Raw genomic sequence first — 11,514 nt, 5'->3', positions numbered from 1 at the left:
CCGCGTAGGGGACTCTTCGCATATGTTGAGACTTTAGTGCCATATTGAGTGTCCGGCCAACTCTTGTTAAATTCCCCTAGTTCTTGTGCAGTGGCATGGGTCTCCTGGAGTATAGCTATATGCGCATTGTGGCATCTGAGGTAGGCGTGTACCGTGCGTCTTTTAGTAGGATTGGCCAGGCCCCTTACATTCCAGGTTACAATGTTATATGACATTGAAACATTTAGTGGTCATACCGTTAAGCGGTACGCTTCTTTAGATAGAACTCGCCGCGTCCTCTCGCCCCCCATCTCCCATCCCCCCAATTCAAACCACCCCCCAAGTATAGAATAATTGACACATACTTTGAAGAATAGAGAAAGGAATAAGGAAAAAAGGAAGAAAAAAGAGGAAGTGTGAATAACCAGGCACAACTGGTGCAAGAGTGGCCTTGAGACGATTTGAGTCCATACGGGAACCCATCTGGGTTAGGGGGCTGCTTTAGTATATGGTCCAAGGTGGCCGCAGGGTCCAGCCTGATCGGATGATGCCGTCTCCCGTTCAGGCTCAATGTGATCTCCGAAGGGGATTCCAATTTGCTTGGTGTGGTACGTGTTATGGTAGCGCATCGCCCCTTACCGGCAGGTTAAGGGGGTGATGATCATTTCCGGGCTGTGGGATCTGCCCGGGTGCTGATAAGGACTGCATCAACAGGTTGAAGAGTATGCGGGTTGCAGTCACATGGTGTTTGTATCCTACAGGACAGAATGGTCGCTGCATTTTCGTATTATTTTTAAAGGTCGTCCGCCGTGCGTGGCGTGAACGCCGGCCCCGACATGAAAGGGGACGTGGGGGGGCTCTGCTGGTTCCCCGCTGAATCTGAGTCCGTGGTACAAGATTCGTGGCTGTGTTGCATTCGTGAGTTCGAGAACATGTTGACGTCCATTAGAGCTTGGGCTTGCCCGTCCGCTGCTTGTTTTTCAGTGGGACGCGACCCAGTTCTGGGTTTCAATTTCCTTTTCTTGCACGTCTGTTGCGTTAGCCATTCCTTTTGCTCCGAATGTTCATCAGTGGGGTCTGCTAAGCCTTTGGCGTAGATCCAAGTCCAGGCATCTTCTGAGGACGGGACGACGTGGGCTCTGTCGCCATCCACTACGCGTCGTCTGGCGGGGTACATGAGGGAGTATGAAAAGTTCTTGTCGCGTAGTACCTGTTTTGCTTTGGCGAATGTGGCACGTTTGCGTTGGACCTCAGCTGTATAATCTGGGAAGGCCGTGACTTTTGCATTTTCAGTATCAATAGGACCCAGCGCACGGAAGCCCTTTAGGATTTGATCTCTGTCACGGTAATTCAATAGCCTAGCTATTAATCGACGAGGGGGGTTATTACGGCATGAGCGGCCCTCCGCATCCTCCACTAATTTTTGGAGTTGTATTATCTCAGATTCCTGTTGTTGCATTCGTGTTTTCATGTCCTCGATATTAGGTTGAGATATTTCTAGAGTTGATTCGACGGTGGTGACTCTGTCTGCTAGTTTTCGGTGTTCAGTGCGTAGTATAGTGACTTCCACTGCCATTGCATCTATCTTTCCTTCTAGGGATGTTTTAGTATCTAATATCGCCTGTAGTACTTTGTCAATTTGTATAGAGTGAGCAGCCAGCGTTTCAGTCACTTTATGCAGGGCAGCGGAGTGTGAGTTTGTGCCCTCTACCAGTAGCGGGACCTCAAATCTGGCCTCCACATGACCCCTCGGTGGTTTCGGCTTCACCATTGTGGCGCGCACTTTGAACGCACTTCGCGTTGAGTAGTGATTTAGGTGGATGCTTTATACAGTTCCAATATTTGTGTTGTGCTTTGATTTCGGGGTTTCGGGGGGAGGTCTTTGTGTATCGCAGTTAGTCCATTTCTTAACTTTCTCTGCTGTGCTGTTTTATCTGTATAGCGATTATTATGATAACCAGCATGATGAGCTCATACAGGGAGCACCCACAGGATCCCTGGGTCCAGGACACGGGGTGACCGCAGAGCAAGCCCGGTGAGCGCTGGAAAGTGGTGCTCCACGGGCGCTCCCTCGAGTAGTGTTGTGCCCCCGGTGGCAGGCGCGTGAGGGTGTGATGATTTCAGCAGGAGTTGTGCGCCGGATATTTGCAATTAGTAATTGCGCGTTATAGCGCTCGCGTCTATGTACTTTATGCAGGGACAGAGTCAGCGTTGCTCTTAATCATTATATAAAAGGAAAAGTGTCATTAAGCCTTTGTTCGCTGATGGGTATGGTGATTAACTCTCAGGGAGAGTAGAACACGCATTGCTTGATTCCTGAGCCCAGGGGCACCCCCGAGTCACCACGTTAAAGAAGCACAGCCTAGTTTGAGTCCACCTCTGATCTCCGGTGTATTTTTTAAGCAAGGAGTAGTTATCACTTAGCGCTTCCCACTTTGCAGGACCCCATACCTTATCCTAGGCCCGACGGCCCATCCGTGCACTCCAGCGGGGACCGAAGCCTTCGTCCCGCACTGCCGGATCCATCTCCGCGTCGCTGCCGAGTGCGACGGCACGCAGGTGTTTAATGTTGTTGGGTATCAGCTCCAAGCAGTAAGTCACACCGGTCTGCGTCAGGCCTGCACTGCGACCTCCTCCTCGTCCTCAGCTGGATCAAAATCAGGTCACGCTGCCGGGCGTGCACTCGGCGATCGGGCCCTATCTTCCACCGACTGGGCCCACGAACTTCATGTCAGGTTGGGCGCCTCCAACATGCGCCTCCGCAAGGGATGGCTCCCCGGGGGACGCCCCCGCAGCTCTCCGCCGGCGCTGCCCACCGCGGGGGTGTTTCTCCGTACCTTCTCGCAGGGATTAGCAGCTCCGATCGCCGGGCCACTTGCCTCCGTGCTGGGTTCGCACCCCTGTCTCCGCCCGGGCCTTCAACGAGCCGCGGCGGCAGTCGGGTCCACTCTTCAGGGTCCCGGGAGATTGAGGCATACCAGACACGCAGGTTTAGTGGTTTTTATCGCCTGGGGACAGAGGGATTACAGGATAATTTTAGGCCGTGTGTGGAGCTCTGATTCAAGCAACCGCACTCGCCGCCATCTTGGCCACGCCCCTAAACAATTTAGAGTTGTAAGGTATACTTTGCTGGGTAGCTGCCAAACTTAAATGGAACTAATTTCTGTCATAGATTTACATGCAGAAATGGCTTTACGAAGCAGGCCCTGGCAGTTTACCTTTGTGCGTCTTTTTCCTAAATGCAAGCTGCCTAATTAGTGTTCTACAGCTGGACATGACATTTCAGTCGGAGGTGTAGTCTGTGCTGGGTTAATATGCTGGTGCTGAGTGAAATTTCAATTGTGCATGGTTGGCGAGTACCTTATTGTCAAACTCTTTTCAGCATTTTCATTGTGTATTCTTTGAATTTCCTCTTGTAGCCTGACACCTTTAAGGGATTCGTAAACACCTGGGTCAGACATATGGGTGAAACTGTAATGAAAAGTGAAGTTGAAATTAAAAAACAGTATAAATAAAAGCAGCAGAGGGGCAGGCATGATGATATGCCAGGTGCTTCCTACATTCCAGCATATCCTTTAAATATCCAATTTCATGTCAGCTGGTTCAGGTGCGGGGATACTGGGTGGATTGAATTAAGATTTCCAACCAATGTCCCCACATCCAAATCTGGCTATTTATTCTGCCCAGAATGGGGAAAAATATGTGTACCCATTTCACTGGGTCAAAAAAGACATCCAGATCCAGGCTGAATAAGGTGCAATTTTCCACTCCCATTAATAACATGCTTGGAATACAGCAAGTCAGGGGCAGAGGTGTGGAGGGTATCAATGCCCACGGTGGTCAGGTGGAGCGATACCTCCACTGTGGAAACCACTTCGCCTGACGTGTAATTGAGGATAAAGAGCCTTATATTTAGTTTGGGTCATGTGGGACATCTGTCAAAAAGTGTCAGATGTGTCATCCACTGGTATTAGAGTGCAAGGGAACCATATACGTAATACTTGAGGGTGGATAGTAGAACCACGGCTTTGACGAGGATGCTCTGTATCCTTCAAGCTCTAAATAAGGCCCTAAGCATGAACTGTCCATAAGACTGCAATCACCCATGAATAAAAACTCTGCAGTGAACTTATTCCTCCAGGTATCAGTGAGAATGACTTATGATCTTTTTATGTTTGAGAGAGTTAACACAAGACAGCATTCACGGTATATACTAAGTGTGTACGTTTTATTTGTGGCACTAACACAATTTCAACATTTTATAATTTACTGTTTCATCAGAACACTTGAGGATGGCAAACTTCATAGCTTCATTTTTTTGCAGTCAAGCAAAACAGAACAACGCAATACAAGACATTTTGATTCACATTTGTGCATATATTTAAAACAGAGGGGCATCTCTCTTGCGAACCTACAAATCTCCACAATCCACATATTGTTATTGTAAGTGCTATTTGTACAGCTAAACAGACAGGAAAACCATTCAAATTTGATTAAGGTCCCTTTGTTTCATTTACCAACAAAAATAAAATATATTCCAGGTATGTACATGTCAACTACTACAGTAGTTAATATATAATATACTATGCCTTTCTAAACACTGGCAAAGCAATACAGCATTCTTCAGACACAGGCCTGTATCCATCAGCTGCTCTACAGCATCAGCCAAAATTCAGGCACCAGAAGTGTCTCTTATAACTTGTGGCAGGTCACTGGGGTTCCAAGCATGTGTGCCTAGTGGGAAGCCTTCACAAAGTAAGCAATAAGGGAGGCAGTGGAAGTATTGTCAACTGTGTAGGTGCTGCTAGCACAAGGGCTCCTCTGATTAAGATTTTGGATCTGTGTTCTGTGCCACTGACTTTGAAATCAATAAGTTGTGATGGACAACTGTTCACTAATGTTTGGACAGCGTGTATACAAGGGGTATCCAATGTTGTTGAGGGGAGGGATGGCGCTGTGCTAGTTTTTCTTGATAACAACTGATTTTTTAAATGGATTCAATCTACATTCAGTGTATGTAAATGTGTTTTAAGTGGATATTCTGAACATTTGGCGTGGTCCTGGCCATTATGGGGCAACAGTGGGCATCCCTGATGCACATGGTGCGTAGGACAACTGCATATTGGTGACTTGTTACCGAATGTGAGAATGCCACTATCATCAGAGATATTTATATTATTGAAGAAATCTCACATGTAATCATTTATAAGACATGTCAGACAAGATGTCACTTAACATATTGAGTTCGAAATGGTTTTGGGATGGGTAAAACGAGGCAGGGATTCAATTATGTCTTCAACACTAAGATGTATCTCAGAGTGATACCAGAATATCAAGTGTTTAATATCGTAACAAAAATATTGATGACCAAAATGCAGCCCTTCTAACTCGCACAGTGGCACCGTGTGTCACACGATATCAGCACCCATCACATGGTCACCCGCAGAGAAGGCAATATCACATGCTGTGCAAACAATCAGCTGGAAACCCCTACAGAGAGCAGGTTTTCAGCTACTTGTTTGATGTTCTGTAGATCCGATGTACTGATGTCCTGTGCAAAGTGTAAAAACCTCCCCAGGACATCGGCAGAAGCATAGAAAGCTTTATTTTGATGTTGGAGGGGCATGTGGAGGTTTGGGGAGTGGGCTTAGATGCAGTGAATTAAAAATGCCCCGGGCTGCGCTCTGCACTAAGCTCCTACCCACTACAAGGCCCCACCCCCTCTTCACACAGTACAAAGGTTGCACAGGTTGACAGGTCTGAAAATGTATTGTATGTGAAGGTTAAGTATAGCTTTCCTATATAGAAAATCCACATAAATACAAAATAGAGGCAGCCTGTCTGTAAGCCATTGAGCTAATATGTAGCATGGATTAACACTATTCATCTTTATTAAGTCCACTAAATAAAAAGGTTTAGTCACCAACTGATACCAATGGTGTAAAATATTCTTAGGAAATATATAGTTTCATAATAAGGAACATGTGTCGAAAATGTTTTATATAATGAACTCAATAGCTGGTTAAAACTAGCTATCGATCAACTCAATAGGATACTGATAGCATGCCTTACCATTAATACTTTCTTATAGTAGTTACACACAGGGGTTATCTGGTGTTTGAAAGTCTACTTGGTGACGGACAATAGCTCCCTAATTACCTCAATAGAGTGTTTATAGATTTTCTATACTTCACTGTTCATACATGTATCTTGACAATATACATTTCTTCAAGGTATGTAGATGTGGAGTTAAGAATAGTAAATCTTTACCTACTTACATATACTGACCTTTATATTTTGGTCATCAACTTTTTTGCTACAATGTTGTGACACACACAGTATTCCTCATTACAGCAACTCTTCTCTTGTATGAATATGTTAAGTCACTCTGTTCATAAAAAGTACATGCCAAACTTTCAACAACAATACTGTCAGTGGTAAATCGTTCTGTATACGGTAACACACTGTCGGTATGTTTTAAAATTGCATCCTCAGCTAGGCCAATATTTTTCTTCAGCATAATGGATCTAGATAATACATAACCTATGTTTTAGTTGACAAAATTAAATATAGTATAAGGCAATCTTCTTTCACTACCATTTCCATGATCACATTTAGCAGCAAATCCAAGGCCTTGAGTGCATCAGACAGATGCCAGTGACATGAGCTTTATCAGGCCAGTTTATATCGTCCAAAAACCAAACACACTGTGTAATCTGAAACCTGTGATATAAAGTACAACATGCATTAGATAGGGCATCTGGACAACCGTGGCTTACAAAGCTCCCTCTGGAGCCCGAAAAGAAGGTCAATGTGACATCTGAGAAACGAAACACATAGCAAGACTCCTATCCATTGGAAAACAGAAACTATATGCATTTATTCAACTTTTCATTTCACTTTGTACTGGTGTAGAAGGTAATTCTCACTAGTGGGAATCTGGTATATCATAAAACGTTGATACATTTGAAAATATATTTTCTGTTTTGACTGATAACAATGTCTGATTCAAACTAGTTTTTGGTTCTGCCGATTGGCCACCGAAATCTAGAATGCTGAGTACAAAATAATATTAATCATTTAATGTAACAGCACATCAATGCCCTGTGGCTACCGGGGTGATTAATAAATCACTAACACCATGCCATGCCAACAGATGGGGCTCATAAATAGAAATTCTGAAGTCAAACAGTGTTTTGTGATGTCACTTCTTGTTTTTGCTCCTCCCTCAAGGCTCATAGGCGCAAAAATAATGATTGTGGCTCAGTATACTTGCATGGATTACATGTTAATAGTATACTTCATATGCCGTGACCTGTGTTCTCGATGCAGCGCTGCTCAAAGCTCACCACTGGTTTCCAAGGTATACTTCCACCCTGTACAGTATTCGGCTGCCTTTCGGCTAGATTCACGCTGTACAAATGCCACATTGCTTATTTATCAAAACAACGCTTGCTTCATTTTATTTTACTTTGTATTTTGTATGAGAATTATCCCTTTCTGACTTCCATTAAAAGACTGCATACATTATTTATGGAAAAACATACTCTTTTGGGAGAAAGAAAACAAATATTTAGGGCCCGATTCACCAAGGATCTTGCCAGAAATGTGCTCTCTTGTAATAGTCCTTATACATTTGGGCTAAATGTCAGATTTTCTAGGAATTCACAAAGAATTCCAGTAACAGTCCTTGGAAGCTGTGATTGTCATAGCTTCAACAGAGTAATCACAGGCCTATTCAGAAATGTCACAAATCCATATTTGCATGCAAAATGTAATGTATAAGTGCATTTGCACTATGTAACATTTATTGCTGTATCATCAGAAGGGAAACATATTTTCCCAATGAAGAAACCCCTTTTCCTACATTCCCACCAATTCTGGAGATGTTCTCTCCTCTTTCCCACCCTGATGTCTGCCATTTACCGCAGTAGATCTCCAACATTTTCAAGATACGAAATAACCTGCACATTTTCAGGGGAAGGTCTGTGGGTGTTCATCAACTTTTCTAGTCATTCTAACACCCTTGAGTATGAACTCATTCTGCTACCAGGACGTGGTCTACAGATGTTTGCCACACTCGAAGAAATAACATGGCCGTATTTTCTGCTTGTCAGCAAAATCCAGATCTTCCTCTGCTGGTGGCACCTTAGGTGGCCACCATTCATTGCCTGACCCTGGCACCAGAGGCTTCCCTTTCTTTACTGGCTTAATTTCCTTATCTCACTTTTTCTTCTATGTGCCTCTCATATCTGTTTATTTGGTTTGTGCCTGGCCTTCTAGTGTTATATTAATCCACCCTGTGTTTCTTTCCCATGTGTGCTGCTGGTTAATGATGACCTAAATGGAAGTCTTTAATTAAATCGTCAGCTGGTCGGTGTGTACACCTTCATCTCTGCCCTCTCCTATATGATAATGTCCGTTCGGTTGGATTTCCTGGAAGCTTGGGGCGAGCAAAGCAGTGTTTTTACCACGCACATTTCCCAAACACATATTAGCAAGCCAAGCTTCAATTTCGTTATTCAGATCCACGTCAAATAAATTAATGCCTTCGTTTTTGCAGAACAGGAAGGCAATTAAATGTGGGCAGAGCTTTGCTGTGTTAATATTTTTTATGAACCTGCCAACAAGCATATTTTACTGGCAACTTTTTTTTTTTAATTCTTGAGAGGCAAAACACATTTTCCTTGGCACACACGCTGTGCAGCAGAGCAATATTTTTCCCTTTCTGCCTAACGCAGAACACTGCAAATTACAAAAAAAATTGGCGTGTAGACAAGACAATAATACAGGCTTCATCAGTTCGGTGCTTCTTGAGTGATGGTTGTGGGCCTCTGGGATTTGCACGCCCAATGTACTTGTTCTTATAAAGTGTTCGATGAAGGCGAAACCTGCAATAAAGAAAAGCACATGATACTCTCAGGATATATCGGTACTGTCCCACCTGCTCACATCATGCATACTTGTGTGTAATTGTCTATGACGAAAGTACACAATATTACATAAAAATGTGTGTTTTAGTGTTTGTGTTTTTGACGCATGCTCTGGGCGCTCGGTGGTTGCCAAGTACTAAACGTACCTGGAGAATGCTTCTATTTTGAAACATTCCTGGCCATTGCTCCTTAGCGAATCAATCATAGAATACGAATTGACATTTCTGTATCAAACACTCTCTGGCGTGTCAGAAAAAAATATATATAGTGAAGTGAGCAGTTGGTAGCAAAGAGCATTCAGTATTGGTATTTCTGCCTATGGCTTGATAGATACATTTACTATGGTTAAGTAATTGCCTGAGTTGAATAACTGGAGGCTTGGGTATGTGAGACAACATCTTTCAGATCTTCTCGTCCAGTGCCTTTGCCTTCTTCACCACGGGCAGATCTGACTGAACAAGTAACTTGCCTGTAGTAAGTCATCCATGTGCCAGCATAGTAATTTCTTACCGGGGGCCTTCCCAAATGACAGGTTCTTTGACCAAGCCAAATACTATCAAACCTGTCTGAATGATTGCTACAAAAAGTAGACAAATTAAGGCATTGTTACTTATTTTTTCTCTTGGTGGTTCACCTGTTACACGTAGGGGTTCCTTCAGGAAACAAAGCTGAAATTTCAAAAGCCCATCAATGACGAGCTTGCAGCCTGAAAAACATCTATGAAAGGAAGATGCCTCGTTGAAGCCAATTTCGGACTTACTTCATGAAGCATTTTGTGCATTTATGCTGGACGTAAGAGTTCATTTTGAATGGCGATTCAGGATAGGTGGAACATTTTGCTAGTAAGGGGCACTTATGAATGTAAAAATGTACTCACTACGGCACAATTACTGCCTTTCTAAATTTAGGATTTAGGGATTCGAATGCAGGGGTTTCTACGTGGTCTGTCGTGCAAAAACAGGAACACCCCAAAACTCGTAGTCACAAATACCTGGAAATGCACAAATATATTCCTGAGCGTTTCCACGATGGGAATGGAGAGGAAACACACATTTATGTAGTGGGTTAATGAAAACAGATGTTTCTCCATGGTGAAATATATTTTGAATGTGGGGAAAAAAGTTTAATGGACTTTACCACCTGGTGGGAATTATGATTGAATAAATGTTCTTCATAGGAGTAATCCAGGGAGTCTGTGAGTGACACAGACCTTCCGGAGTACTCCTAGAATCCTTTCTGGATCCCTGAACGATCAGAATTTTGTTTCAGTTGTTTGAGTAACCCTACCTTCTATGGCATGCTATTGTTGGATATTTGTATCACCTTTTGGGAGACTTAGGGCCTCATTTCGAGTCTGGTGGTTGGACAAGCCGACCGCCAGACTCGTGATGAGGAGACCACCACAGAGCTGCAGGTCTCACCACAAGCCCCATTTCAAGATTCCCCCGGGGTGACCAGCTGAAACTGTCAGCCCAGTCGAAACTACAGCAGCATTAGTCTCGGCTCCAAATGGAGCTGAGGCCAATGCTGTGGCACAGAGGAGTCCCCCAGCACCCTTGGAATGTGCACTGTCTGCTTTGTAGTGATATGAACTGTGTACTCCATTTTAGCTTCCTATAACGCATGAGTAATTGTGAACTGTCAAGTAAATAGGATAAAAATGTGCACCTTTCTGTGCTTCCAATAGCCTATAACTTGAGTGAGTATCTCATATATACAATATATGCACTTGCATAACCCAGAACTTCAGCACTACTTAGAGTCACAAACTTCAGCTAAAAATCTTTTCATGCTGTGCTTTGACTTATACAAGCCATTTCCAACCTTATCCTTGGTTACAGTATAACCCAAAGGCTTAAAGCGGTGGGGACATGAATTATGAATGACTGACCATGGAGGACAGTTAGCTCATGCCCAAGCCAGTCCTTTGCAATAATTGTGTTGCTGCTAAAAGGCAGTAGGTCGGATGATTCAGACCTTCGATTTTCCCGGAAAACTCACTCTCACATAACAAAGCTTATCAGCAGAAAGTGAAGGGGAAGCACTAGGAGATAGTTTTTGTATAGATGGTGGGTGCTCTAAGCTGGCAGTTCACCAAAGTTATGCTTTACTTTATTTATGCTTTGCATTTATAGGGAGCACACGAGCCACAAGGACAGCAGACACTTACACATAATTCAATTACCTTACATCTAAACCTTCCACTTGCCATTTCTTTCTGGGGGAATCTGCATAACTGGAACTAAGCTACAAGGAAGAAGAGTAGTTCGGTAGAAAGAGCCTAAGAAGGTGTTTTTGATTTTTTGCAGGGTAAGGATGTTTGGAATTCTCCCTATGTTTTCTGGGATCCAATTTCATAGTCTGGGGGCTGGACAGGAAAAAGCATGCTTTGCAGTCTTGGTTTTCACCGTTTTTGGGACCTCTGTTTTCCAGTCTCGCTTTTATAATTGATCTTTTCAGTCTCCCTGTGGTGTGGAGTTTTGGCTTGGTTTGGATGTCATTGCCTAATCTGAAAGCCAGTCAGTAAAGCTGGAAACACCTGAAATTAACCACGATGTAGACTATGCATTGTGAATTTCCCTGAAAAATAATTCTAAGGGAC

General features: G+C 43.7%; 1 protein-coding gene across 7 annotated transcripts in view; it reads right to left on the bottom strand.

Annotated features, from left to right (window-relative positions):
- Positions 1–4,179: 4,179 nt before the first annotated feature.
- COBL (cordon-bleu WH2 repeat protein) overlaps positions 4,180–11,514 on the bottom strand; it is an 890,550-nt gene continuing 883,215 nt past the window's right edge. For all 7 annotated transcript variants that reach the window (XM_069216764.1, XM_069216715.1, XM_069216757.1 and 4 more), the window contains one exon: positions 4,180–8,870. In XM_069216764.1, coding sequence (XP_069072865.1) covers positions 8,844–8,870 — 27 coding nt within the window. In that variant the 3' untranslated portion in view covers positions 4,180–8,843. The remainder of the gene's footprint in view (positions 8,871–11,514) is intronic.

This window comes from Pleurodeles waltl, chromosome 2_1 (genome assembly GCF_031143425.1).
Source record: "Pleurodeles waltl isolate 20211129_DDA chromosome 2_1, aPleWal1.hap1.20221129, whole genome shotgun sequence".
Taxonomy (NCBI): Eukaryota; Metazoa; Chordata; class Amphibia; order Caudata; family Salamandridae; genus Pleurodeles; species Pleurodeles waltl.
The sequence above is the reverse complement of the archived record's forward strand: the minus strand, read 5'-3'. Positions and strand labels throughout refer to the sequence as shown.